The sequence below is a fragment of the Canis aureus genome, chromosome 12 (assembly GCF_053574225.1).
Source record: "Canis aureus isolate CA01 chromosome 12, VMU_Caureus_v.1.0, whole genome shotgun sequence".
NCBI classification, from domain to species: domain Eukaryota; kingdom Metazoa; phylum Chordata; class Mammalia; order Carnivora; family Canidae; genus Canis; species Canis aureus.
In genome coordinates, this window is record NC_135622.1 from 64,574,120 (window position 1) to 64,601,167 (window position 27,048).

At 60.0% G+C, this 27,048-nt stretch overlaps 1 protein-coding gene and 2 long non-coding RNA genes across 11 annotated transcripts; 2 read left to right on the forward strand and 1 right to left on the reverse strand.

Annotated features, from left to right (window-relative positions):
• Positions 1 to 433: 433 nt before the first annotated feature.
• Positions 434 to 8,886, reverse strand: LOC144281347 (uncharacterized). Its single transcript, XR_013349919.1, has 2 exons — positions 8,627 to 8,886; positions 434 to 7,788 (listed from the first exon to the last, which is right to left on the reverse strand). It is a non-coding gene; the product is annotated as an uncharacterized LOC144281347 (long non-coding RNA).
• A 252-nt stretch (positions 8,887 to 9,138) lies between these two features.
• Positions 9,139 to 14,917, forward strand: TMEM18 (transmembrane protein 18). Its single transcript, XM_077844315.1, has 5 exons — positions 9,139 to 9,299; positions 10,713 to 10,833; positions 12,204 to 12,258; positions 14,461 to 14,554; positions 14,639 to 14,917. The coding sequence occupies exons 1-5, from the start codon at positions 9,243 to 9,245 to the stop codon at positions 14,726 to 14,728; spliced, it is 417 nt and encodes a 138-aa protein (XP_077700441.1). The 5' UTR covers positions 9,139 to 9,242; the 3' UTR covers positions 14,729 to 14,917.
• A 2,360-nt stretch (positions 14,918 to 17,277) lies between these two features.
• Positions 17,278 to 25,083, forward strand: LOC144281348 (uncharacterized). Of its 9 annotated transcripts, none has more exons than XR_013349927.1 (6): positions 17,278 to 18,002; positions 19,314 to 19,425; positions 19,618 to 19,960; positions 20,260 to 20,364; positions 20,538 to 20,707; positions 22,357 to 22,558. It is a non-coding gene; the product is annotated as an uncharacterized LOC144281348 (long non-coding RNA). The 9 variants fall into 9 exon arrangements; XR_013349928.1 differs by having other exon boundaries at positions 20,552 to 20,707; XR_013349921.1 differs by adding an exon at positions 23,521 to 25,083 and having other exon boundaries at positions 19,618 to 20,707; positions 22,357 to 22,448.
• Positions 25,084 to 27,048: the final 1,965 nt, after the last annotated feature.

Below are 27,048 nucleotides of genomic sequence, written 5' to 3' on the forward strand. Positions count from 1 at the left end.
CTTGTCTTTACCCAGGTCCCTGTGCCCACGCCCCCTTCGGGCTGGACGGCCGCCACTGGCCTGCCTCCCACCCCACGGCCGCGCTGCTGCACCAGCCTCACTTCCCAGCAAATCTTCATGTTGGGCGGTGTCTCCCCTCAACCTCACTCTTCTTCGAGACGTTCTGCTGCCCCCGGTCCCCTCTGCTTCCGCGTGAACTTTACGTCAGTGGGTATCCTGTCACCAAGCAACCAGCACCTGCTCTGGTTTAGGGAGAATTTCTCTCCTCCGTGCATCGCTTCCTGCAATCCAGGAAACAGCATGTCGTCCATGCAGCTTGGCCTCCACGATGTGTGAGTGGTGTTGCTGGCAGAGGCCTTATGCGTATCTGCTGTCTGCGCGTGATGACTTCCGATGTGAGGGCTATGGTAAATGGGATCATTTCCTTTTTTCCTTTTTTTTTTTTTTTTTTTAAGATTTATTTATTTGAGAGAAAGCAGGCAGGGGGCAGAGAGAGAGGGAGAAAGGATCTCCAGCAGACTCTGCCGAGCACGGAGTCAAGGCAGGCCTTGAACCCACGACCCTGAGGTCATGACCTGAGCCGAAATCAAGAGTTGGCCACTTGACCGACTGAGCCCCCCGGGCGCCCCAAATGCGTCCTCTCTATCACAGCTACGATAGGGAAATGCTTCTGGCTGCGTTGGGAACTCCATCTGGGATGAAGATGGTTGCTTCCTCCTTCCAGGATGGTCAGAATGAAGAACTGTCCCAGCGGAGCCGAGCCCCTTGGACCCCGCGGACACACAGCCCGGCTGTCAGCATGACCTACGTAATCTGTCTGCATTGGACGTCATGAGAACACACAGCTTTCCCGAGAATCACGTTGTGTGCAGGACCCCCAGGCTGGCCGGGGGCATCCTGTCCCGCCTGACCCACACCCCGTCCCCCGTCTGCTGTGGACCCGGGAGAGCCTCCCTTCATTCTGGCCTCCACTCAGGAGGCCCCACCAAGTTGAGGGCCCCCTCGCTCTGCATCACAGCCCCCGTGGAGGCGGCCTGCGCTCGCGTCGCAGACCCGCTGTCCTCCAGCAACGGCCGCCTGCCGGCCCGTCACCAAGAACGCAGTCCCCGCAACTTCAAATTGACCGGGGACGTTGTTTCTGTGCAGCGGGGGCTGGAGCACAGGAAGACAGGAGGTCAGCGAGCGTGCAGGCCCGTCAGATGGCGCGGGGCCTCACTTCTGACGGGTGTGCAAAACGGCAAATGAGGAAGAACCTTTATGAAACTGGGATGAATACTTTCTGTGATACGCTTCCAAGTGGGAAGAACAGGAACTCAACTAGGAAACTGGTCCCGGCAGGAGAGAAGGCCTGAGTCTCGGCACCTCCCAGAATTCTAAATTAACTTGTTTTTTATGCCAGAAAGAATTCAAAATAGATATATAACCCCAATCCCATTTATATTCCCAATGAAAAAAAAAAAGAAAAAAGAAAAAAGAAAAAAGAAAAAAAAAGGAAAAAAAAAAAGAAAAAAAAATATATTCCCAATGAAGAGCAAGTATAATGAGGTGAAATAAGAAATAGCAAATATTACTCTCACGTAAATAATTGGGATTCCATAAGAGCTAAGAGAAGATTATAGAGGGGAGAGATGCTTGGTCCTCCCTGAAAATAAGTAGAGAGAGTGGGGCGTGTCTCCCGAGACACAGAGGCCCGCGGCCGTGGCGGTGCACACGGGGCAGCCTGAGCAGGTGCACACAGGGAGGGGCCGTGGTTTTCGGCTGCTGCGGTCAGCGCGTCCATAAAACAGTCCAGGGGCCTCTTCTGTAGTAAAAGCTCTTCCCAGGTGTGTGGGGGACATGTATTTGGATGGGCTGAACCTTAAAATGATGAAATTGAACTTAGTATAAATTTATGAAGGTTAAAGGAAATGAAAGCATGCTCTGGAAAGTGATATGGGACAGAGTAATTACTAAATCAAGAGAAAGACAAGTTCTTGACTTTCTCACGTCCCTGTCATTCAGCGTTAGTCTCTCTGGGTAAAGGTAATTATTAAAACACGCTTACGTTAGACGTCTGTGAGGAAAACGTCACATGCTAACCAATAAAGTAAAAACAGGCTCGGTCTCTCCAGCAGAAATAACACACCAAACCGATGATTATTTAACAAAAACATTGCTTGAAACATCAAACTCTCATTTGCAATGTAGACTAGGTATTTGAACGGTTTCATTTGAGGGAATGGTTTTATATCTATCTATATCTATCTATATATTTTTTTTAACAAGTGTCATTCTAGCGATGTCCCAGGATGACAACACGTCCTTCAGCCCAGGACAGAGCAAACTTGGCAGAAGTGTCTTCTGCACAAGCAAGGGAACCCGGCCTGTTGCATCCCGTCCCCTCACCTGAGCAGCGTTACTCCTTGGTTGGTTCATTCAAAGACCAAGACAGCGCTGACCGGAGCAGGAAGACCCAGTTTTATGTCTTTTAAGGAGCCGCCCACAGCCAGGGCTCACGGAGGAGCACAGTAATTTCAACCAAATGTCATTCGATTGTAATTAAAGAAAAAGAAAAACCCTAAAAACACCTAAATGTAGATTTTTTTTTTTTTTTTGGAATACTGTCTCTGTTGTTAGAACTATGATGAATTGATCCACATTTCCCTATTTAATGAGGATGTTGTCTCCTGAAATTCCAACTATTTTATGCCGAGGATAGTGCAGGAGTCTGACTGACCAGGTGCACAGTAAAGATCCCACCTGAGCAGGGGCACACGGGGGAGATCCCGCCTGAGCAGGTGCACCCGGGGAGATCCTTCCTGAGCAGGTGCACACGGGGAGATCCTTCCTGAGCAGGTGCACCGGTGGAGATGGACAGGGATCTTCATGTATCTCTCGGAATTAGTTAGACATTCGTTTCCAAATCCATCAGGGAATCAGTGAAGAGGGACTTAAGGAAGATTTCTAGTGATGACGATTGAAGGAGATGCCTGAGCGCAGATTTGAGTCTCATACGAACACGCGCCGGACGGTCCCCTGCACAGAAGGCTTTCAGCAGGGAGCTCCTCCTCGGCGGGGGCTGGTGAGCGTGGGACGGGGGACCGTGGGTTGGCACAGTGAGCCCGGCTCTCCTCCCCCACTGTCTGCTGCTTGCTGTGTGGACACAGGAGGCCCCCCTACAGGTCGGCTCCTGGCAGGGACCCTGTCCTGGTGGCATCGCCAGAAACTGCAAGCCTGGTCCTCACCGGGTTCCTCTGGGTCACTCACACTGTGATGTCTTGACTCGTCACTGAAATTTCATGTAAAACATCATTCCTGAGGACACCACTTATTTATAGCAAAAAAGTAAAGCCATGTTGGACCCGGTGGTCTGACCATGTACTGTGGTACTGGAGTGATCCTATAATTTATCATCCCAAACGGGGCCGTTTGAACACAAAGGAGGCTGCTATTAGTAGTCACTTCCGCGGCAGGGTGTAACCCAGCATTTTCCAGGGTAGGCCAGGACATGCAGCCGTCCTGGTTCCTCCTAACACCTGGCCTCCGAGCCGTGACACGCGCATTGATGGAAACGCGGGAGTGCAGCTGCCTGCGAAGGGAGGGGATGCCCGGCGGCCTCGGGAGGCTGGGCCGTAGGCGATGCGGGGTTGTTTCTTCCTGACCCGTGGCACGGGGTCTGGGCTCGCGCTGAGGGACACAGACGCGCACCCTTCCCTGCTGCCCCCCATCATCGGCGAGACGGCCGCTTCTGTGCTCACAGCCGGTGTCCTGCTGGCCTGTAGCTTTTGACTTTCACTACAGAAAGTACCAAATCCTCACTGTAAGATTTTAAGATGACCGAGGGATATTGAATAGGGAGATCTTAATACACAAGTAATGGAAATGAAATTCAAATTACAAATATCCAAATCAAAGGCAAATGAGAAATGTCATAGTCTGGGGCACCCGGGTGGCTCAGCAGTTGAGCGTCTGCCTTCAGCCCAGGGTGTGACTCTGGGGTCCTAGGATCGAGTCCCACATTGGGCTCCCTGCGGGGAGCCTGCTTCTCCCTCTGCCTTCATCTCTGCCTCTCTCTCTGGGTCTCTCATGAATAAATAAATCTTAAAAAAAAATATGGTCTTTTTAAAATCCCAAATTCACATAGTACACTTAAAGAAATGAATCAATGTCGACTGTTCTTCAATCTGCAGCCCTGCTCTCTGACTTCACATCCTATCGTGCTGTTTCTCGGACCGCGGTGTGGACGGCTGTGACCTTTGCTCCAGCTCGGATCACTCCAAGCAAAGGTCAGGCTTTGTGTTAAGCTGCCTGCGTGACTGCAGGGCCTCAGCGACACGCAGGGGATGAAGGAGACAGCCTGGGGCGGGCGGGTCCCTGTGCGCAGAGCCGGGAGTCTCAGCTGCATCCTGATGCGAGACACACGCCCCCATTGCCCTCAGCTGGAAGGTCCTCCTCTCCTGCCTCGTTTGCACTTTTGTGCACAGCCTCCGCCCACTAGGAAAGCCTGCCAGTCTCTGGGGAGCCAACACATTTCAGTTGTCTCTACAGGTGCGTGGCTGGAGTGTGCCTGGGGACGGCGTGGAGAGAGCATCCTGGAGCGAGAACGGGGCAGAAGAGGGGCAAGACTCCTCCAGCTCTGGGAACAGAGAATGGGCGCCAGCTGCTCAGTGCTAGGCCCTGGCCTTCCAGACGTAAGTGAAGATGCAGACTTCTCCTGCAGGGAAACCACACGTAACCAGACTGAACGAGGAACGCGTGGCTCTCCCCCGAGGCCCCGGGGAGCCCGCCTCAGAAGCCTCGACTGTCACACAGAGAAACTTGTCTCCAGGTGGCCCTCGAATCCGTGACCGACCCCATGTCTGAACGCGCCGTTCGTTGCTCTGCTTCGTAGGGAAGCTGCCGTCACAGGAAGCGCGAGTCCCAGCATGTTTGCTTTTGCACCACCGGGGCCGCGAAGGGGCCGCAGACACGCTGCCGCAGGACCACGAGTGGGCAGTGTGCGGAGGGGGCCGTGAGCAAAAGAAGACTGTTTTGGGGGTGTTTCTTGGTGATTGTGTGCTTTTAAGCAATAATTGAAGAGAGCTTCAATGACCACCCCGCGTCCGGGAATCTGCGAGGCTCCCGGGGGGCCTCCAGTCTCACGCTGTGGCCTGCAGTTTCTGCGAGTGGTGGCTGCAGGAGAGGCTGGCACGGGCTCGGGCACGGACCACGGGTGCCAGCGTGCCGGGCGACAGGGTGCGTCCGGGTCCAGCGGGGTTGACCTTGTTTCCAAAGGGAAAGCTTCAAATGGGCCCCGTGCCCGCTGCAGGGGGCGCGGGAGCAAAGATCCACGGGTGGGTGAACTGATGTGGTGTGCAAGCTCCACAAAGCTGTAGGATTGTCTACGTGTATCATCGTATTTTAAACATGTTAAGAAGCCTCAACTTTAAGAATGGCTCTGCCTGGCTAGAAGCAAAAGCAAAAAATGAAATTAAGGTGCTCAGGAGACTCCGAAAACCTTGTTAGGTCTATTTTATTTTCTTTATTTTTCCTATCCCTTCCGAGCGTTTGCAGGAATATTTCTCCTAAAAGAGGTCACTCGTAAGTCATACTTTATTTACCTCACTCACTTGGTGGATCTTTCCGTGCCGTCTTGTATTTTGCTGTGGCCCGGGGGCTCTGGGCACTGCGGCCTGCACGTGCAGGTCCCAGCGGCAGCTGCATCTTTAGGAAAAGTTTATACAACCGCGTGCATAACGTAGGCGAACTGGCTCTGAGCACTCTCTCTGCCGCAGCAGACACCGGAGGTCCGGCCTCGGCTCCCGGGCCGAGACACACTTGATTTTCTCAGCGCCTTGTGCGTGTGCTCTGCACGATCGCGGTGGAGGGGGAGGGCGAGAGCGAGAGAGCGCGCGAGAGACAGATGGTACAACTGAGCACTTCTGGAGGGAAAGGAGGAGGCTCCCTAAGGAACTGCCGGTGGGGCCGGCGAGGCGAGGCGGACGGCTGGCCCCGCACGTCCCCCCAGCCATCCCACAGGTGGCATCCCACAGCCGCCCCACTCACGGACGGCGTCAAACGCCAGTGTCAGCCTCGCTGCAGCCCCACGTGTGGCCGGGACCTGGTGTCCCCTGGCCCGAGCGCACGCAGCATCCGCCAGCACAGGCGGGACGGCCTTTCCCAGGAACCCCACCCCCAGGGGGCGGCGGCCGCCTGACTCGCAGGCCTGTTGGTGCCTGGGACGGAGGTGGCCGGGCCGGCGGCCGCGGAGCCCACACTCAGCCGTCAGGCCTTTGCGCGGTCACACTCCGCGGCCAAGAAATGAGAGGCGGCGTTCTCCCCAGGGGTGCACGGGCCCCGAGCAGTGTCACCCTAACCCTGGCACCTCCTGGCCTGCGGCCCGGGACAGGTGCACCACCAGCTCCTCCTTGCCTCACTGGGTGCAGGGACAGGGTCTGACGACCTCTGTCTCCAGGACGACCAATTAAGTTAACTGAATGCCGAATTTTCCAAAGCATGGACACGACTCCGTCTCCACCCCTCAGGTCACTGTTCCTATTCCCGCGATCCTGGGTGTCCACCGGCCCGTCACGCAGACACACCGGGTCAGCCCCTCCGGCCTGGCGGTGGCCCAGCGTCCGGTGGGAGGCGGGCCATGCTAGGCGGCGGCCAGGGTGCAACAACCGGACGGACGTTTCCCAAGCGCCCAGTTCATGCCAGAGCCCGGTGTGGACGGGCCTCCACGGCTGTGACACAGGATGGCGGGGGACAGAGCCCGACCTGAGGCCTCAGGCCACGCCGCAGGGACATTCGTCCCAACGTCCGCGGCCCCGTGGGCCCTGTGCCCAGGACATCACTGGGGCGTGCTCTGGGCCCGAGCTCTCCCAGAGCGCGGCGAACACCCCAATGCATGACGCTGTGGCCCAGCTCTCAACCTTGCTTCGGGGTGTGACCCACCTCGGGGCAACGACACAATCAAAACGAGAGGCGCGATAGCTCCAGACGCAAACGCTGCTCTTACGGGGTGACCAGGAGCCAGGAAGCTCCGCGGAACCCTGGGGCCTTGTGGACCACGAGCCCCTCCAACCCTCCCAGCCGCGCTCCCGGGAACTCTGCGGTCTCCAGCACCCGGCTCGGGAACGAAGCGGAGGGGACGCCCTCCACAAACGTGTCGGTAGTGACTCAATTTTCCCAAAAGAAGACATAACTGCTTGTCTACGGATGAAAGGGAGGCCAAGATCTCCAGGGGTGCTCCCCTCGGGCTCCCTCGACAGCTCCTTTCACCGGCAGCTGCTGAGCACTTGCGGGGCTGAGAGTAGGACACGTGGGCACAGGGCTCGCGCCCCGGGAGGCCCAGGCCCAGGCACGGGGGCAAACCCGCTGAAGCCCACACGCGACCTGAGCCGTGAACCATGGTCTCCAGTCCTGCGAGCGCCCAGCTGCACACCCTCCTGGAGGGCGGAAGCTGTCGCGTCGAGGGGCGCCGGGGGCTCCAGGGTGCAGCGCCGGGCTCTTGGTTCGGGTCAGGTCAGGACGTCCGAGTCCCGAGATGGGGCCCCGCGCTCAGGGGGCGCCTGCCCCTCCCTCCGCCCCTCCCCTGGGCTGCTCTCTCTCTCTCAAACAGGTAAATTGTCAAAAAAAAAAAAAAAATACGTAAAGTGAAGATAAGATATTAAAGTTCTTGGATTTAACCTATAAACTTTTATTATCCATAATCACAGAGTTTTCACAAGCATGTTTTTAAACGACTGGCATTCCGCAACGGCGATCCACGAAGTCAAAAATAACGGGTCTGAACGATCCCATGACGCTCAGAAAACATTTCTCCATCTAAAATTAAAGGACGCCCGTAAAACCTGCCAGTGCGACAGCCGCGAACACGGAACACTGTTGCCAACAGTCCCGAGGCCGGGCGCGTGCTGCCACCTGCTGCCGCCCGGTGAGGCGGCGACTGGACCCGTCCACACGGGCTCCCCGACCCCGTCCGCCTGGGGACACGGCCGGACAGGAGAGCGGCCCTGGGCCCAACACGCGTGACACGTCCCACCTCCGGGGGGCCCCGGCGCAGGGGCCGCTGGACACATGGGAGCCCGGGCCTCAGTTAGGACGTGGGGGACACGTGCACGCTGAAGGGAAGGGACGTGGCATGGGGCGGCGGGGGGGCAGGGGAGCAGGGGAGGCCCCGGGAAGGAGGCGGGAGGTGTGCAGCGGGCGGACCGGGCCACCATGGGGGTTTCTGGAGGTCCCCGCGAGGCGGGGGTGGGGGGCAGCAGAGGGGGCCGGGACCCCACTCCTGGGGCAGCCCCACAGGCTGGTCCACCCAGGGCACGGACCTTGGGGTTGACTTGGGGTTTGATCCTGTAGTTCAGGAACCCCACCTGCCGAGACGCCGGCCCTCCACCCTGGGGGCCCCTCCTCCGCCGGGTCCTGCCGAGACTCCGCCTGGGACCCAGAGGGTGGGCTGTGCCCCGGGGGACCCCGGCCGGTGAGTCTACGGGTGGCCACGCTCACCCACCCTCGCCTGCTCCTGGAACCCTGGGCCCTGACTCGACCCGAGGGCCCGGCTCCCACGCCCTGGACCAGGCACCCCGAGCCCACACCTCTAGGCCAGGGTAGCGCCTGGGGGCCTGCCCCCCTGCCCCCCGCCGTCCCCCCAGCCTGCCCTCACCTGAAGCCCCGGAGCAGGGCCTTCCGCACCGCACCTGTGCTCCCCGGGCAGCGCTCCGACGGCCCAGGTGTACAGCGACCACAGCCAGGTGACGTGCACCCACCCACAGGGCATGTGCCACCAAAAGGGGGTCCCTCCCAGGCCCTGTGTGGCCCCAGGAGCCGGGACACGGTCTCCCCCGATCCCTCTGGGTCCAGCAGTGTGGAGAGTCACCTGGTAACCCCCAGGAGCACGGACACAATCACCGTCCCCCGCGGTCCCCCGGGCGCGGTCACGGTCCCTGTGCCCTCCGTCCCCCCGGGGTGCAGGCAGGACGCGCGCCCGCCCCGGGTCAGGACGCGGAACCGTGGACACCGACGCGCCCCCCTGTCCCGCCGGGAGGGAGCCCATCCGGGACCTACTTCCGGTTCCAGCCCCAGACGCCTTCTAAAGCCGTGGGATACCGCGAGACGCGACTCCGGTCCCCCACAAGCGGATATCGCGAGATGGCTGGATCCGCGCAAGTTTCGCGACAAGTGGAAATGCCGCGAGAGGCGACGCCGGAGGCGTTCCCCGTGCGAGCGGTCTGGGCGGGGACAGCGAGGCGGAGGGGGTGAGGGTGGGCCTTTCCGGAACGATGCCGTCCGCCTTCTCCGTCAGCTCCTTCCCCGTCAGCATTCCTGCCGTGCTCACGGTAACTCGCCGCCTTCCTGACGGCGCCTCGGGCGGTGGCAGTTGGGGCCGCTCAGGGTTTGCCCGCTTCCGCGTGGGCGCCAACCGCACCGGACGGCGCGTGGGGGCGGGGCTCGGCGGGCGGGGCTCCCGGGGCGGGGCTTGCGTGCGGTGGGCGGGCGCCCGGGGGCGGGGCTTATGTGCCGTGGAGGGGCTTGGTGGGCGGGGCGTCTAGGGGCGGGGCTTGCGCGGTGGGCGGGGCTTTGACGGGGCGGTGTGTGGTGGGCGGGGCGTCTAGGGGCGGGGCTTGCGCGGTGGGCGGGGCTTGGTGGGGCGGGGTTTGCGCGCGGTGGGCGGGTCCCCGGGATGCTGGAGGCGGTGTGGACAGCCCCGCGGTGGAGTTGCTGGGCGGGGCGGCGTGAGCTCCGGAGCGGCCCTGGCGGGGTCCTGCACACCCCGTCCTCCGCCTGTCCCGCGGGTGCCCTCCGCACCTGGTGGGGCAGGGAGCCGTGGCCAGTTGGCCCTGCGGAGGCGCGGGGGCCCTCCGAGAGTCCCCAGGGCTCTGCGGGACGCGGAGGCAGGGCCGGCCTGGGAAGGGCAGACCTTGGGTGTGAGCCTGCATCAGGACGTCTGAGATTGGGGGGGCTCTGAGCACGTGGGGGGGGAGCTGGGCACCTGGGGGGATCTGAACACCTGGGGGGGGGACCTGGGCACCTGTGGGGGGATCTGGGCACCTGGCGGGGATCTGGGCATCTGTGGGGGGGATCTGGGCACCGGGGGGGGGGGTCTGAGCACCTAGGGACGAATCTGGGCACCTGTGGGGGGAAATCCGAGTACCTGGGGGGGATCTGGACACCGGGGGGGGGATCTGGACACAGGGGGGATTTGGGCATCTAGAGGGTGAATCAGCACGTGGAGGGTAGGTGGGCATCTGGGGGTATGGACATGCCCCACAGAGTTGAGGAGACCCGGCATCTTGGTGCTATTTGGAAGGCTCACAGAAAGTTTGGAGAAAAGAAAATCTGGTAGACTGGGATGCCTCGGATTTCCCAAGGCCTTAAGTACTTGTGTAAAAGATTCAAGGTAGTTCTTGGTAAGCCTTGGAGTCACCAAGTGCATCTCCTGACCGAGTCACTTAATGTCCTCCTCAAGTCACAGGATGATCCTTAGAAACACCATTCTGTTCCCTACATTGACGGGGCAGGTCCACAGGCACAGGCATCACACCGGCGGTGTTCCTCTTTAGAGCCAGGGCAGAGGGTTCCTGCTGCATCCTGCCCTTCCCTTCTCCGGCCCCCGTGTCTACGAAGCCTGTGGGGAGGGCTCTGGACCCCTTAGCCCAGGGAACGCCCAGTAGCGAGGGACCACTGCCCTCCCTGACCCACAGACCCGGAGCCCCACCTGAGCTGACGATGAGACGACATGTGTCTTGTAGCAGACGGACTGGACGGAGCCGTGGCTCCTGGGGCTGGCGGTCTTCCACGTGCTGTGCCTGCTGCTCACGTGTCTCTCGTCCCAGAGGTACAAGCTGCAGGTCGGGCATTTCCTGTGCTTAGGTGAGTACGACAAACAGCTGCGCAACGCCGATTGCTGTGTGATATGGCCAGGTGCGGGTGGGACACCTGAGGGCTGTCGGCAGGTGTGCACCTCCCCTGTCAGCGCTGATGAAGTCGTTTCCAGTCTCCCTGCATTGCCATCAACTGCGATGAGTGCAGTGAAGGAAGAGCACCCCAGGTATTGTGAGGCGCCCTGTCCACATTGCTAGAGGTAGCTGAGGTGGGCCGCGAGCATGATCCGTGCACGGCCCAGAGGCAGGCCCCTCGAGCAGCACGATGGCCTGATCAGAGCAGCTGACGGGCTAGAAACAGCCTGCAAACTTCAGAACTCTGTGGGTCTGTTACTGTCTAGGGAGAGGACGGGGTGCTTTGTCCACTCACAGTAATAAATAGACACTGTTCTCCATGTGCACACACACTGGTCATTTCACTCTCAAACCAGCACAAAATTAACTTTAATCGGTGCAGCATCTCTTGCTACACTTTTGCAGATGAAGCAGAGAGGTTCCCTAACCCCCTGGGTCCCTTAGCGCCTGGGTGGCACGGCGGAGACTCGGGGTGGCGTTGGAGGCGCAGCGCCTGGCAGAGATGGTGCCGTCCTCCCCCCCATGCCTTCTGAGTCCTGCCTGCCTCCCCTCACCTGGCTCTTGGGCTTTCCTCATGGGCCCCGTTGGGTCCGTTCATGGAGGCAGGAGTGGAGATTGCAAACCCGGTGTGATCTGTTCTGTGATTTGGGTCAAGGGCAGCAAGGCTCACACGTTGTAACTTACCGAGGAATGAAAGCATCGGTGTTGAAAGCAGGTTGCCCTGTGCTGGTTTGTTAGCAGCAGGCTGTGGGGCCGCCTGCCGGGCTCAGGAAGGCCCTGCCGGGGAGGCTCGGGAGCATCACGGGTTGTGCCGTGGCCGCTGTCCCGCTGGGCAGGGCTCAGGAGCCCAGGAGCATGGCCCTGGGAGGCCGTGCGGGCAGGAACAGGTTGCTTGGAGCTCTGGGCATCCCGCTGCCAGCATCTCCAACAAGGGAGCCCTGATGGGTCAGGTAGGGGCGCAGGCAGAGTTGCACATGCGTGAGCCCTGGGTGTTCGGGCACAGGACGTGGATGCCGCCCTCTGCACCTGCTCCGCAGCTTTGGACTCAGACCACTGAAGCTTTAACGGGTCTTGACCTTTCTGGGTTTTCTTCTGTTAAATGGTTGGGGTCCATAATTTTAAAATCTTACAATTTTGACCTCATGCTTTCTGTAGAAGTTAGTTTTCTCATCAAATTCTTACTTTTATATTTACGTTAAATGTATCATCGCAGTAAGAACGTGTGCTTCTGTAATGTCAGCTTTGGTCACCCCAATCCTGATGCGTAGTTTCTCTCTTTTCTAGTGATTTTAGTTTATTGTGCTGAATATATCAACGAAATAGCGGCGATGAACTGGAGGTAGGCCCCTCCCCCCGTTGTGACTGTGGTGAGGGACTGCACTGCGGGGGGGCATGTGCAATGGGCACAGCGTGCAAAGCACCGGGGTCAGAGAAGTGCGGGAAGCCAGGCTGCCTGAGCCCCAGGGACACCGAGGGCCTCTGCACTGATAGGTGTAGGTTCGAGGGCTGGCTTGTCAGCTGTTCCGGGGTTTGCAGATCGGCTCACACAGTTCGTGGCTGTGGGACAGGGTTCCCGGGGCCTCTGTACAGTGGCTCTAGCTGCAGAATAAAGAAGGCAGGACCTTGGAGAGAGCTGGGAGTGCATGTGGGCAGGGCGGCGGGGGTGCCCGTGAGACCCCACGTCCTCTCGAGGCCTCGGAAACCCCTGGCCACCCTCCTGAGGTGGGGGCAGCCCAGGACCTGCAGCAGGTCACCGCGGGCGCCCGCATCCCCGCCCTCTGTCCTTCGCCCCTGTGTTTAGCTCTCGCTGCATCCTGTGGAGAGTCAGGCCTGTGCCTACGGCTGCGCCCGCGCAGGACATGCTGTGCCCACCGGGAGGGCTTCACCCGCGACCCTCCCACTGCGTCTACACGCGGTTTTCAAACCGAGGTCCACAGACCCTATCTGGGCCACAACGGCTTTTATGTGGCCTGTGAGCTGGAAAGGGTTTTGGCGTTTCTAAGCCCTGAAACGTTTAACGCTCTTAAACATAAAGAAAAAAGAAAGACTAGTTCTGGACTGAACAGGAAGCAGGTGACGCCTAGACGTCTGGCCGGTCCAGGAGGTTGTGGCACGCTGCGCGCGATGCTGTGCATGTCCCGACCAGCTGGAGCACCTGCTCTGTCCACCCCCCGCCCACCTCCTGCCCCCGCGGGTACTGGGGACCGTAGAAGCCAGATGGACGAACACTTCCTCCCCTGCCACCCACCACCCTGCCCTGCACTTTCGGGGCTGCCTGTGGCCCAGCACCTCCCACCCCACAGCCCGACAGTCCCCCCTGAACCCCTGTCCTCAGCCCACGAGTCGGCAAGGTACCACCTCGTGGTGGTACCGACCCCCATCTCTTTCCATCCTGAAACCACCGGCTCGTGGGTTCCCAGGACCCCACCTGCCAGTCTCCGCCCTTCTCAGGGCCACCCCACCCCCCAGCCCTCCGCAGTATCCTCCGTGAGCGGGGGCACCAGCCTTCCCTGTGCGCCACCGCCGGGCCAGCCGCTAGGATGGTGATGCACATCCGGAGTCACCCCGGGCAGGGCTGTCCCCATGGCGCTGTGCCCCGTCTCTGTGCTTGCGGCAGCTTTGATCACTTGGACCGTGGGCCTCACTCGCCACCCTGAGGTTCCTCGGGAGGTTGTGGCCTTTGACACAGCACGAGCGAGGCTTTCTCCATCCCGCCGAGGTTTGCCCTCGCACCCGCAACAGCAGCCACCTCCCGAGCGGTGCCCTCCTCGTGCTCTGCTAGTGGCGAGTGGCTCAGCGTGGCCACAGCAGTCTCTCCACATGCGGGCCACCGTGAGCCATGTCCTGAGCCCGGGCAGCCCCTTTCACACACTCACGGAGTGCAGGGGCCTTTGTGCAGTCCATGCCCGAGTCCATGCCCGAGTCCACGCCCTCCCTGCTTCCTTTCTCTCCGGTCGATCCCGACACGTGTGCCCTGACCGTCATGATCTGGCCCTTCCCTGATGCCTGGCCCCTCTGCCGCCGTCCCTTCCTGAGTGACGGTTCTGCGTGTTACCGTGTGGCCGCAGGGGGACCCTGGGTGCAGCCGGGCCTGCCTGTGGCGGGTTGAATTCCCCGGTGCCCTGAGCCTCCTGGGTGTGAAAAAGCCGTGTGGGCGAGTGTTCCGCAGGCGGGGTGCCCGCCCTGTGCCCGGCTCGGCCTGGTCCTGCCTGGTGGCCCGCAGGAGCCCGCAGAGCTGTGACGGGAGTAGAGCATTCCGGGGGTCAGTTCGCCGTTACCCATGGCGCGCAAGTGTGTCCCTTGCCCAGCATGCCCTTGGGTTGGTTGCGGTGCTCCCGGTCCCCCCGGCATCCTGCCCTGTTCCCCGCAGGGCTGCCGGCCCGTGTCCCGAGGGGGTCGTGGGGCAGCAGCGCAGAGCCAGGGGGAGCCGTGGGCGGGTCGTTTGGAGGCAGGCAGGAGTGCTCCAGGAGCCACATGTCGCAGGGTGTCCTACCGACACCGGTTCTCATGCCAAGTAATTTTTCATTTTTTCCTGGAACAGGTTATTTTCAAAATACCAGTATTTTGATTCGCGGGGAATGTTCATCTCTATCGTGTTTTCAGCACCGCTGCTGCTCAACGCCATGATCATCGTGGTACGTGTTTTATAGCCTTCCAGCCTCTAGCTCCATTCTGTGTGTTTGCTGCTTCTAAAGACGTCTCAAAATGATTGTTTTCAGATTCTGTGGGTCCGCAAGACTTTGAATGTGATGACTGACCTGAAAACCCTGCAGGAGAAGAGAAGAGAAAGGAAAAGGAAAGAAGAGTGACGCTGGGACGCGGGTGTGGGTGTTCCTAGGGGCCTCTCTCCTTGGCATTGTCCTTGGAGGGCTCGCGTGTGCGTCCTGGGGCCGCCTCGTCAGGCCCACCCCCGCCCCTCATCGTGGCGCCGTCTCACCCAGCACACGCGGAAATCATCCTGAAAATAAATGCTGACGTCCATGTGGGTGTCTCTCGAACCTGGGTCTGTTGGGACTTTCCAAATGTATGAACCCGTGGTGTCTGCGGAGCGCTTCCGGAGTCCCTCGTTGTTCGTGCCCTTTGTGTGAGCGGAGTAACTATGAAGCATCTGCAGTGTAAAACCTTCAACAGGTGACGAGCCGCACTGTCGTGCATAGGCACCGTCACCCGCGTGGCCTGCACACGGTACATGGCAAAGTCGGTGACGTTCTGGGCCGTCCTGGGGGCTGGAGCCCGGGGCATGCCGGGCAGCCCCCGCGCTGGGGTGACGTGGCCCAGAACCTGCGCCGAGCCGCAACAGGGAAGCCCGGGCTAGAGGACCCTACTCGAGATGCCGGGAGTCGGGTCCTGAGGGACGCGCGCGCTTCTGAGCGCAGGGAACCCAGGCCCAGGAGGCGAGGCTTCCGTGAGCGTCCTGCCGCCCGCCCTGGGACGGGAAGGTCATGGCTCCCTCGGGCCCTCGCAGCAGTTGCAGGCGCTACGGTAGGAAGGCCTCGAGGTCAGGGTTCCCTGGAGAGCGGGTGGTGGCCTGTGGAGCGAGTGAGGATGTGCAGCGACGCGTGCAAATGCCAGCGACAGCTCGGCTGTTGCAACAGGTAGATCCTTCTACCCAGTAGCCAGGTTACGTCCCTTCCACGCGGATCTGCTGCGACTCCGAGGCGTCCACTTCCAGGCTCCCGCCCAGTGTGGGACCCGCTGGGGTCCCGGGAGTAGATCCCAGGGGCTGGAAGCGCACTGTCCCGAACAGCAGCTGCCGTGCTCGGGGGGTTTGACGACAGCCATTTGTGAACAACCGTCTAAATGTCAAAGATTTTTCTCCTCTAAGTGAAACCTATTCTTCAGATTTCAAATAAACCAACGATATGAAGCACCTGCAGGCAGCGCTCTGGAAGACGTTGCAGTTCGGTCTCGAGATGCAGGTGATGTTTCCATGGACCGTCGGGTATAAGCCGAGGAACTGCCTCCGGAGTTCTGACCGCGCTCCCCCGAGCCCAGGGGACCTTCCAGGTGGATCCTGCACGCGCTTTACCCTGACCCGTGCCGGTTCCTGCCTGACGTCTTATTTTTGTGTCGAATGTAAAAATGACACGGAAGCAGCGTCCTGCATTGGGCCGGGTTTCCAGTCTGTGGGGCGTGGATGGTGCCCATGGGCCCTGGGCTCCCGCGGCCTGGCAGGCGGGCAGAGGGAGGGCCAGGACATGCTTGGTGGCCCGCGTCCGGGTGTGAGCTCCCCCGTGTGGCAGCTCCGTGAGCGCGGCCTCTGCGGCCTCCGCGTGTGCGTGGGATGTTGAGGGGACACTTGTACTTTGTCTTCACACGGAAAAATTCTTTTTTTGACTGTCTAGTACGTGCCTACTTGGTGGCTTGAATTGTGGCGTTAGCACAGGTCTTCCGTGCCCAGGAAGGTCCCGCGTGTCAGCTGGCCGGGCGCCGCGGGGTTGAGGCCTGTGTGCCATGACGGGTCCCCCTCGCTCTCGCTTGAAGCAGGCGTTCAAGGACACGTTCACGAACAAAGACGAGATTTGTGATAAGAATATGTTTTGTGTATTCCAAATCTGACACCTTTGGTTTCTTGATTGTTGGAAATAAAATATATATTTAATAATATATGGCTTTTTCTCCTGAAATGTTTGCTTTGACCTTTCTGTGCAGGAAGCAGGGGCTCCCAGGACATGGCTCCGCATCCAGCCCCTGGCACCGAGCGCCACAAACCCAGAAAGTCAGACGGTCCGCGTGGAGCATGAGCAGCACGGCAACCACGTGGGCTGACGGTGACCGCGGCAAGGACGTGCTACACGGGCTCACCCGTCCCAAAAAGTCACAGTCAAAAAGTTTTAACTTGGAATATTTATTGAGTAGGGATTCAGAATAAGGAATTTCAGTGCAGGTGACACTTAAATAGGGAGCTGTGGTGACCCAGGTGACCCGTTGGGGGAAGGACCTCCTGTTCCAAACACCCTTCTTTTACCCCGTTTTAGAGAACACGTTTTCACTGCATCCTGCACCACTCTGTGTCGAGAGGATGAGAAGCCTTACTAATCGTCAAAACAGGAAGGACAAATGGCCTTTTTAAAGATTTATTTATTAGAATCCCAAGCAGGTTCCCCACCTGACGTGGGGCTTGATCTCACGATCCTGAGACCATGACCTGAGCTGGATGCTCAACGGGCTGCTCACCCAGGCTGCAGGGAGGGCTGCGGGGGGCGGGGGGAGGGTGGTGGGCCACAGGGAGGGCCAAGGGGACGGCCGCAGGGAGGGCCGAGGGGAGGGCTGGGGGGTGGGCTGCACGGTGGGCCTCAGGGTGATGGGCTGCAGGGATGTGGGCGCAGGGTGGGCTGCAGGGGAGAGGGCTGGGGGGTGAGCCGTGGGGTGCTCGGGTGGGATGCAGGAGCCCTTCCCTGCGTCCTCCGGTGGCACGGCTGGGGCCTGATGGCCGTGAGGCCCAGAGGCCCCGATGCTCGGATTCCCTTGTGATGCGTCGGGCTGCCTCCCGCTGGCTCTTGGGTGGGCCACGTTCCACCCTGGGGACGTGCCTGCTCTGCTCTCTGCGGCGTCCTTGGGAAGCTCAGTGCTCCACTGCCAGGTCCGGGCTGGTGGCCTGGGTGCACGCTGCGGGGACCGGGTGCCGGGGAGCAGCTCCCAACTGCCGCGGGCCGGCCAAGCTGCGAGCCAGCGGGCCCCAAGGACCTGCGCCCTCCCTGCACTGCCTCTGCCCACCCTGTGCTTCAGCATTGCCACGGAGACCTGGGCGCAGCCCCCTGCATCCGGCCTCCTCGTCGTCTCCCTGCCTGGTGCATCCTCGGGGCTCGAGCTAGCGCGATCCCACGCACACGAGGACCTGTGAGCCCCGAGGACCCGTGAGCCCTGACTGTTGACACTGCCCGGGGTGGTGCCTTCTTGTCTAGGGTCGTGGCTCCCGTTTGTGCTGATCTTCCTTCCCGTGTCCTCAGCCTCCAGACCTGGTTCAGAAGGGCCTGGTGATGGCATTCGGGGCTCCGGTTCCATGGTGAGCCTGTGGGCGGGTCATTTGCAGACACAGCGGGGGACTTGCTGTGTCCACCTGCGGGCAGCAGGCTGACCCCGGTACGTCTGTTTTACTGTTTCCTCTCCCTGTCCCCATGTTTGGGTCTGGCTGTGGTCTGCGTGGACTTTGTCCGCCCCTGGGGCCCGAGTGCGTCCTCCTGGGCCGGGGTCTGCTCGCCACCGCCAGTGGTTTGCACATGGTCCTGAACGTGGGCTGTGGGGGCTCCCGCCGGCCGTGTCCGCTTGGCTTGTACATAATCGCCGGTGTTTTCGCCGCGGAAGGAAATTGTCCAATGTCCATTTGCTGCCCCCACGTCTTTCCTGAAAGTCCATTTCTTTTTTTTTTTTTTAAGATTTTATTTATTTATGAGAGACAGAGAGAGGCAGAGACACAGGCAGAGGGAGGAGCAAGCTCCATGCAGGGAGCCCGACGCGGGACTCGATCCCGGGACCCCGGGGTCATGTCCTGGGCTGAAGGCGGCACCAAGCTGCTGAGCCCCCCGGCTGCCCGGTCCATTCCTTATAAAGCATTTCTTGAGCCCTTTGAGCACAGTCACGTTTCAATATGTGGCACCATTTTCAGTGGCGACGTAGTAGCCAAACCACGTAAACTCCATTTGCTCAAGGACCTCCTGGTCCTGGAGATTCAGAGTTTCTCTACGTGTTTTCCTGACATGAGCGACACACTGATGTGTGGCTTCAGAGGCAGATGTTTGCACGTTAGTTATTGACGTGGAACGAATCCTGCAAGGGAGACGAAGCGAAATACGGGCGGACGCTTTAGGACCGTTGATACAAACCGCGAATCCGGCTCAGGATGCCGAAAGCAGCATCTTGGCCCCCGTTTCCCCGGCCCCGTGCACTCTCGGCGGCGGCGTTACAAACCTACCCCGCTGGTGAACAAGCACAGATGTTAGCTCCTTGTTTTAATTTCCATTCCGTTGATGACCAGTGAGGCTGACGGTCTTCAAGCGACTATTGACAGTTTGTGTGTTTTGGGAGTAACTTACCCATGCACTTGATTCTTCCGCAATATTGCCCCTTAAAATACGTGGTGCTGGTTTTATGTATTAACGTCAATAACACATGTAAGGCAAAGCTGTCTTTCTAGTTTGGGGTTGGATTTCGGCCGTTGTCAAAAGAGTTTAGAACTCTGGGAAATCCCTGTGTTTTCTGTATTTCTGCCCCCGCCTCGGAGGGCGCAGGGTCTGCGACGCCGCAGCCCACCAAGCGAGTCTGCCGCCATCGTGTGCGTCCCGGCAGGAGGGTGACACCCAGTGACGACAAGGTCACTTCATGGCCGGTGCTTATTTTACGTAGGTTTTGGCCGACGTTAAATGCCTCCGTGGTTTGTTTCGTTTTCTTACCCAGACTTGCACCACCACGAAGGTTCCTGGGAGCAGCTCCTTACTCTTCATGTTCTGTCCTGTGAGGAGTTAGTGGAACCAGAGTGACAGGAGCCAAGCTGTCACTGCAGGTGAAGGTACGTGCATTTTATGGTGAAACTGGTGATGGTTAACAAAAAAAAAAAAAAAGTAAATTCAAACCATTTCCTTTTCATGTAAAAGTCTACCCCCAGGATCTCTGAGGACCCTCTTGCTGTATGATATTATCCTATTATGTTTACATTTTTGAAATCCATTTGAGGGCACCTATGGGGTTTGTCTTTTTTCAGCCTGACCTTCGGCCTGAGTCACTCGCCTCGCAGCTGCCGTCGGCTCTGGTGCCGTGGGAGGAAGGGGGTGCGTGTTCGTCCGGCCGTTGGGGTGCCAAGCAGCATTGGACCCTCCACCGAGCAGAGTAGCTGTGGCGCTCAGGGCAGCAGAGGTTCGCGTTGGTGCCTCACATCCGCCCCCCGGGAGAGGCGCTGAGGCCCTGGGCCTTCCACGGCCCATCCCACCCGCATGGCAGCTTCGTGCCGGCAGCAGGTCACGCACGGCCCCTGGCCTGAGGTCCCCGGTGCGGGCACTGTGGGACACTCGCTCCTGGCGACTCTAAAAAGGTGCTGCGAAAACAAGGTGTGTTTTGAGAGCGGTTAGCACGTAGGACAGAGGCCCCGGTGAAGACGGCCACGTTGGCCCTAGCCCTGACCCGCGCCGCGGGCGCGTCCACTCCCGGCTCCGGCACAGCGGACAGGGTGTAAATGCGGGTCCCGGGGGCTCGCTCACAAGCCGGCACGGACGGAAATAGTGTCTTACGGGAAATGAGGCCTGGAGGAGGGCGTCTTGGGAGGGGGTGGGTTGGTTTGCACTTCCAGCTCTTGGAACTTGTTAGAGACGCCGCATCAGCCAAATCGCTGTTTTTTCCTGAATCTCAGTTTCCCCTCGAGAAAGAAGTGCGTGTGAATGGCTGCACAGCCCTCTAACGAGGCCTCGGTGAGGAGCGAAGGATGCGAGGAGTGCCAAGTTTCCGTGGAGCGCAGGTGGGGCTTCTGGGGGGCTGGCTGCAGACAGGCTGGGCTGAGCCCTGAGAGCCGTAGCCGGCGCCCGGAGGGCGCACGGGGGGCACGGAGGGCACAGGCCACGAGGCCGCTCACCTGGGCGCTTGCTTACTGCGGGCTCTCCGGGCTGCTGAACCCTCGTTCTCGGCGAGGAGGCATGTCTTCACAGACACCTGCACAGGGCGCTGCAGGCTGAGGGAGGCGCCGTTGGAAGCCTGGCGCGAGGACCCGGCCGCCGTCTGATGGAAGGCAGCAGCCCCGGGCACCGTGCTTTGCTCTCCTGCCATCGGGACGCAAGCTCACCGGGTCCTGGTTATGCTGTCAGGTTAGTTTCCAGTTTGCCAGAAGCTGACCAAGGACATGCGCCGCCAGAGGAAGACGAACAAGCGGGGTCCCGCGCATGCGCCTGGGAACCCCCGGGAGGCACGCGTGCCCAGACCCTGGACGCCACTGGAATTAGTGCACACATTTAATTATAATGTATTTGCTAGTTTCTGGAACACTTTTTAAAGATGAAGCTTAAGTAAAGGCGATTGAACGTGGAGGGGATAATGAGGCTGTACCGTCTGCTGCTGCGGTGCACGGGGAGCTCATTACCGGCCCGGTGTGTGGGGCCCCGAGGCGTGCGGATCAAAGGCCTGGCCCTGGCCCTGCAGTTTCCTCTCAGGAGGGCCTTTTAATGATTAATTTAAGTTGGAAGCTGCGGGGAGCATCTTGGTCCCTCGCGCCACGTCTGAGCTCAGAGGGCCTCGCGGCTCCGGAGACAGACGAGCAGCCTGTGGGGACCCCTGGGCACACGGACCCCCTGCCCCCCGCACCCGCGTTCCTGCTCTGTCGGGGGCGCATCACCACAGACCCACACACAGCAGCGCACACACAAGCAGTGCTTCCCGCTGCGCCCCAGGCCCCGGGAGTCTGGTGTGGACGTGCTCCCCGAGCCAGCAGCTGCGGAAGGTCAGCAGCAGCATCCGGGCTCCCGGTCCGCTTCCCCCCGGGCCCCCGACACGGCCACCACCTCATTCCGCGCCGCAGTTAGACGTGTATTGCGTTTATATCTTCTCCCTGCCCAAAATATTATCCGAGCTCCAGACATCCTCGCCCCACCCCACTCCCAGCAACTACTGATGTTTTCACTGTTTTTAGGAGTTTTGCTTTTTCCAGATTACTGTATAGTAGGAACCATCAGGGGTGTGACCTTTTCACGTTGGCGTCGTTCACTCGGTCATGAGCACCTAGGTCCTCCATGGCTTTCATGGCTTGTAGTTCATTTATTTTTAGGGCAGAATGACATTCCATCGTCTGCCTGGAGCACAGAGTATCTATCCATCCCCGGGTGTGTGCGTGGAGCACAGAGTATTTATACGTCACCCGGGGTGGGCGTGCACCATGGGGTATTTCCCCGTCACCTCCTGAAGGTCGTCCTGCAGCTCCCAGTCTGGCCAGTTAGGGGTACAGCTGCCGCCAGCCTCCGTGTGCGGGTCTCGAGTGCCCATAGGCTTGGGCCCCCCGTGGACCCCGAGGGCTGCGAGGCTGGGGCACGAGAGCGTGTCCCGTGCTGCAGGAAGCCACCAGCCGTCCTCCACCGCGGCCACACCAGCTGCCTCCCCTCCTGCGCCCAGCCTGCCCCCCCCGACGCGGCCTGGGTCCCACAGGTGTCCTGTTGCCCAGGTGTGCAGCGGCATTACATTGTTGCTTCAGCTCGAAGCCGTGTGACGTGCAGCATCGCGTCATGTGCTTCTTGCTGCCCTTCCTCCTTCTCTGGTTACCTGTGTGCTCAGATCTTTTGCCCTGTTTTAAGCTGGGTCATGCGTGTTCTGCTTGCCGAAGACTCTTGTGTTTTGGATGACCGCCCTGCCTCAGGTGCGCTTTGCAGCTGGCCCCTCGCAGCCCGTGCTGCCTTCTCACCTCTCAACAGCGTCTCAGCGAGAAGGCTTCAGTTCTGAGGACTCCAGCCTGTCTCTGTCGCTTCCACAGATGGTCCTATCGCGACTGCATCTGAGAAGCCGACCCCTGGGTTGCCCGCCTCTTCTCCCCTCTGACCACAGCCTGGGGCCCAGAGCGAAAAGGTGACGACGAGGCACCGAGAATCTGAAAATGTAGACTTGACTTGAGAAGAGGCCCCACTCGGGCTGCTGGGTGGCGTCAAGCAAACAAGGGGAGGGGAGGGGAGGGAAGGGGGGGGCCAGGCGTGGGCAGGGTCAGGAGGGGTGTTGGCGGGTTGGTGAGCAGGCGGGTGCTCTCAGGATGGCCCTGTCTCGCCCGCCGGAGCCCACGCGTTTCTTCTACACACGTTAGAGCAGGGGGAGCTTTCCCCTCTAAGGTCCGTGTGCAGGTTTGCATCAGGTATAGCCGGTGTTCTGGGGATGCCGCTATTTCCTTCTGGTCCCTCAGAAGATTTTCTGATGTAGAATAAACCAGGAGAAGGGAATAAATAGAGTCTCTGCTGGTGGGTTGGAAGCAGGACAGTCACGCAGGGGAGACGGTGCAGGACAGGGCGTGTGATCCGTAGGGTCCATTTGTCACACGTGGCTGAATCGTGGCCACGTGGGCCCGACACGGAGGCCCTGGACAACAGGCTCCCACTCCCGTCCCACCAAATGAAGGAAACGGAAGGTGGTGTATGAGGCCGGCTCTCCGGGGCCGCGCGTGCCCAGCCCTGAGCCTTGCAGACGCCGGAGCTTCATGGTTCCCCGAGGTGACGGTGACGTGATTCACAACCAGAGATCTTAGAGAAACGTATCCTGGAGTTTGCCCAAGATTCAACCTGAAAAAACAAAATTTGGTTTGGTTGTCGTCACAATAAGGTCACTAAGATACGGTGAAGGCTGGCGGCGAGGACTTGCACGCAGAGGAAGCTGTAGGTGGCGACTCAGGCTGCGCTTTCAACAGAAAATAATGCTTTTCAGGGGATCCCCGGGGAGCTCAGCGGTGGAGTGTCTGCCTTGGGCCCAGGGCGTGACCCCGGGGTCCTGGGATCGAGTCCCGCGTCGGGCTCCCCGCATGGAACCTGCTCCTCCCTCTGCCTGGGTCTCTGCCTCTCGCTCTGTGTCTCTCATGAATAAATAAATAAAATCTTAAAAAAAAAAAAAAAGAAATGCTTTTTCCGTTAGCACATTATTTTTCCTTTTCTTGTTTCAGACTCTTTGTTGAGAACACCTCTGCTTTTAAGAAGACTTCTGTGGTCCTTGTTTATTATGTAGGAGGCTCGCCCGTTCCCAGGCCTCAAAGGACAGTCTGTAAGTTCTGGAAGCTTCTGGCGGCGTTGGGTTGTGGTGCCTGCGCGCTCGCTGTCCGCCCCCCTGCTGCCGTCTGCCCTTTGGGCCATCGGATGGTCAGGCCGGGGCAGCCTCGGGAGCGCTCCAGCAGGAGGCTAACAGCAATCCATTGTGGTCGACACGACCGTGCGGACGCCGTGCTACAAGCCGAGGACAGAATTAGGGGCAGGCCCTTGCCAGGTGCTCAGCGTGCGCAGCAGGACGGGCTCCACAGGCACACCAACGATTCCGCGATGTGTTCAGCGTCCACCCGCCCCCTCGTGCCAACGCAGGCCCCTGCGTGAGCCCCGTCGTGTCTCCTGAGGCCTGGTCTGCACAGACAGTCCGCGCAGATCCTGGGTGAGGACTCCACGCAGAAATCCGCCCGCAGCCGACTATCACCCCATGGGTCTACCCCCTCTCCAGCACGCCAAGAACACTCGACGATCTAGGGAAAATACCACAGAACAGTGTTCTGATCTCGGTGGAGAAAGAAACTTTATCCTTAGACAAGATTCTTAAAAAATCTATTTTTTTCCTTAAAAAACCTATTAACAGCAAAGGGAAAATGTAAAACAGTGACTACGTTCATGTTATGAATTTTTCTTTCTCAAAGATGCCTCGAAGACCGTGAATGGGCAGCGTTGGGAGAAGCGGGCTATGCACGAGGAGCATGGGGAGCACGGGGAGCACGCGGTCCCGGTGGGAGCACACGCAGGGCTCGCACATCCACCGGTACAGAATCAGGCCAAGCGTGGACAGGTGCTTCCTGGGGTGGCTCGCTGGGGACGACGGCACACGATGTCCACGGCCAATTAGGCTGTGAAATCAGAGAGACCCAGAGGAGCACCGTCAGCCCGTCCTGCCCACTACGCCTGAGTCCCCCAGTGAGACACGGGGACGCTCCTTCGCCCAGGACACCACAACTCGCTCTGAGCCTGAACATCCTTAACGTCTCAGAACCAAAGTGTGAGCGAAGAAAAGTCACAGAGAAACTTGATGCACGTGTGTTGATTCACAGAAAGTTGAACTCACGTGAGCTGGGGCAGTACGTGACATGGTGCACGCACGCCTGTACAATTACGGAAACCAAGGACACGGGAAGGGCAGGTTGAGGATGTCACTCGTTTCTGGATGCAGGCAGGGCTGGAGGCCACGGGTCCAGGGCATGCAGGGAAGGGGTGAAGCCAGGGGGTCGGGGGGTGCAGGCAGGGATGAGGCCAGGGGCTGGGGGGTGCAGGGAAGGGGTAAAGCCAGGTAGCCGAGGGGTGCAGGGAAGGGGTGAGGCCAGGGGCTGGGGTGCAGGCATCTTGACGGCGTCCTCTGTCCTCGGGGCACAAGCTACAAGGGTCCCGGTTTATCACCACAGCTCCAAGTGTGCTCTGCTTTTTATTCATTAATAAGATGTATTCTAACCGGAAGTAAAATAGTCGTAAAATAATAATAATTTTATTAATATATGATAATAATTTTAGAAATTACAAAGTTTAAATGCATCTAATGTTTATGTTTATACTGTTGATGAACATTTGCTCCTATATCCAGTGGGTCACCTATTGGTGGGAGGGAGGAGGGGAAACAGGGAAACAGGCCAGCGAGCTGCCTGGTGGGCCTGCCCAGGGGCTCCCTGCATGGCAGGGACACACAGGTGGGGGTTACTATCTACCAAATTCTGAGCTGAGTGCCAGCGGGATGGGGGGGGAACCTCACCTGGGGGAGCCTCACCTGGGGGCACCTCACCTGGGGGACCTCACCTGGAGGAGCCTCACCTGGGGGAGCCTCACCTGGGGGAGCCTCACCTGGGGGACCTCACCTGGAAGAGCCTCACCTTGGGGAGTCTCACCTGGGGGAAACCTCACGTGCGAGAGCCTCACCTGGGGGAGCCTCACCTGGGGAGGACCTCACCTGGGGGAGCCTCACCTGGGGGGGACCTCACCTGAGAGAGCCTCACCTGGGGAAGCCTGGCTCTGTCCTCATCACCGACCCCACAGCCACGGCCACCCGCACGCACGTCCTGGCTCCGCTTCCCCTTGTCCACTGAGGAGCACCTCTGCTGGATGCACATGTCCCACCTGCGGCCCCAGACCCTCCTCACCGGGGGCCCCCGGGACCCTCAGTCTCCTCCTCGTTCTGCTCCCCTGCAGCTGCCCTCGCTGAGCGGTTCCGGGTTGGATCCCTTGGTTAGGTTTTCTGATAATCACTTTGTCTACTCACCTGTTCGCTCCTTAAAAGAAAAATAATTACAAAACTTCACAGAAAAAAATATGTTTAGTGATGGGCTTCATCGCAGGTGAGATTGCCCCAGCGACTGTAAATTCCTCGTGAGGGAGGCCCCGGGTCACAGGGTCACAGGCAGCGCAGGTGGCCCCCCTCCATCTGCCTGCGGGTCTGCCCCAAGGGCTGAGGAACCGAGGGGCTCCCACCCCAGCCCCCGCCTCCCGGCGGTGCCTTCCTCGCTGGGGACGATCCATAATCCAAGCCGGGAGCTCACCCTGGACCCCAACACCGCGAGTGTTTGCGACGCCGAGAACACGGGCTGAGCTGGGTCCGGGTCCCACCGCACCTGCTGCGCTTCCCCACGGCCGTCACCTGCGGCCTGGCCTCGGCCACACGCGGCAACACGCTGGCTCCTATGGCCTCGCCAGGCCCCCGGCTGCTGCAACCGAGTCGCTAACGTGCCTGGATCTCTAAGCCGCAGCCGGGAAATGCACCGACGGGGCGCACGCGGCCTGAGATCCAAGGGGGCCCTCCCGACACGTGCCACTCCTGACGCGGCGCAGCCGCCCACCCACGACTCGGGAGCAGCAACAGCTGTCGGGCACTTTGCGGGTAATCACGGGGAATACCTGGTGCGAACACCTGTATCCGTTACCTATTCTGCGAAACACGGCGCACGAGCTCAGGGTCTGCGGTCCGGCCGGAGGGAGCGACAGGCTACGCTGGCACCCGCGGGCCTCGGCCGTGGAGCGAGGACGGAGCCCTCAGCTGCGGGGACCCCAGTCTCCCCGCCCTCACCTGATGAGGCCTGGACCACCGGTGGCTCAGAGCCTCCCGACCGGGAGCCTTCATGAAGCCCGCGGAGCCCCTTCCCTACCGGAGGGGACCCCACCCTGCGGGGGGACGGCCGCACCCAGGCAGGGGCCACCGGGCTGTGGCCGTGTCCCCAGGAGACTCGGTGGTGCCCCGAGCAGCATCTCCTCACTGCCCGCCCTGTCCTGGTGCTGCGGGGCATCCCTCCACGGGGCCCAGGCGTCCCCTGGAGACGGGGGCGGGGGTCGGCTCGGTGCCCACAGTGGGTCTGCGCTGGGTCAGCGCCTGGCGCACACTCGAGGCCTCCTTGAATCGGGAAAGCCGTTTGTTCAAGTCTCCAGCTTTTGGTAGACGCCAGACAGCGGGTTGGTGGTGGAGAGTG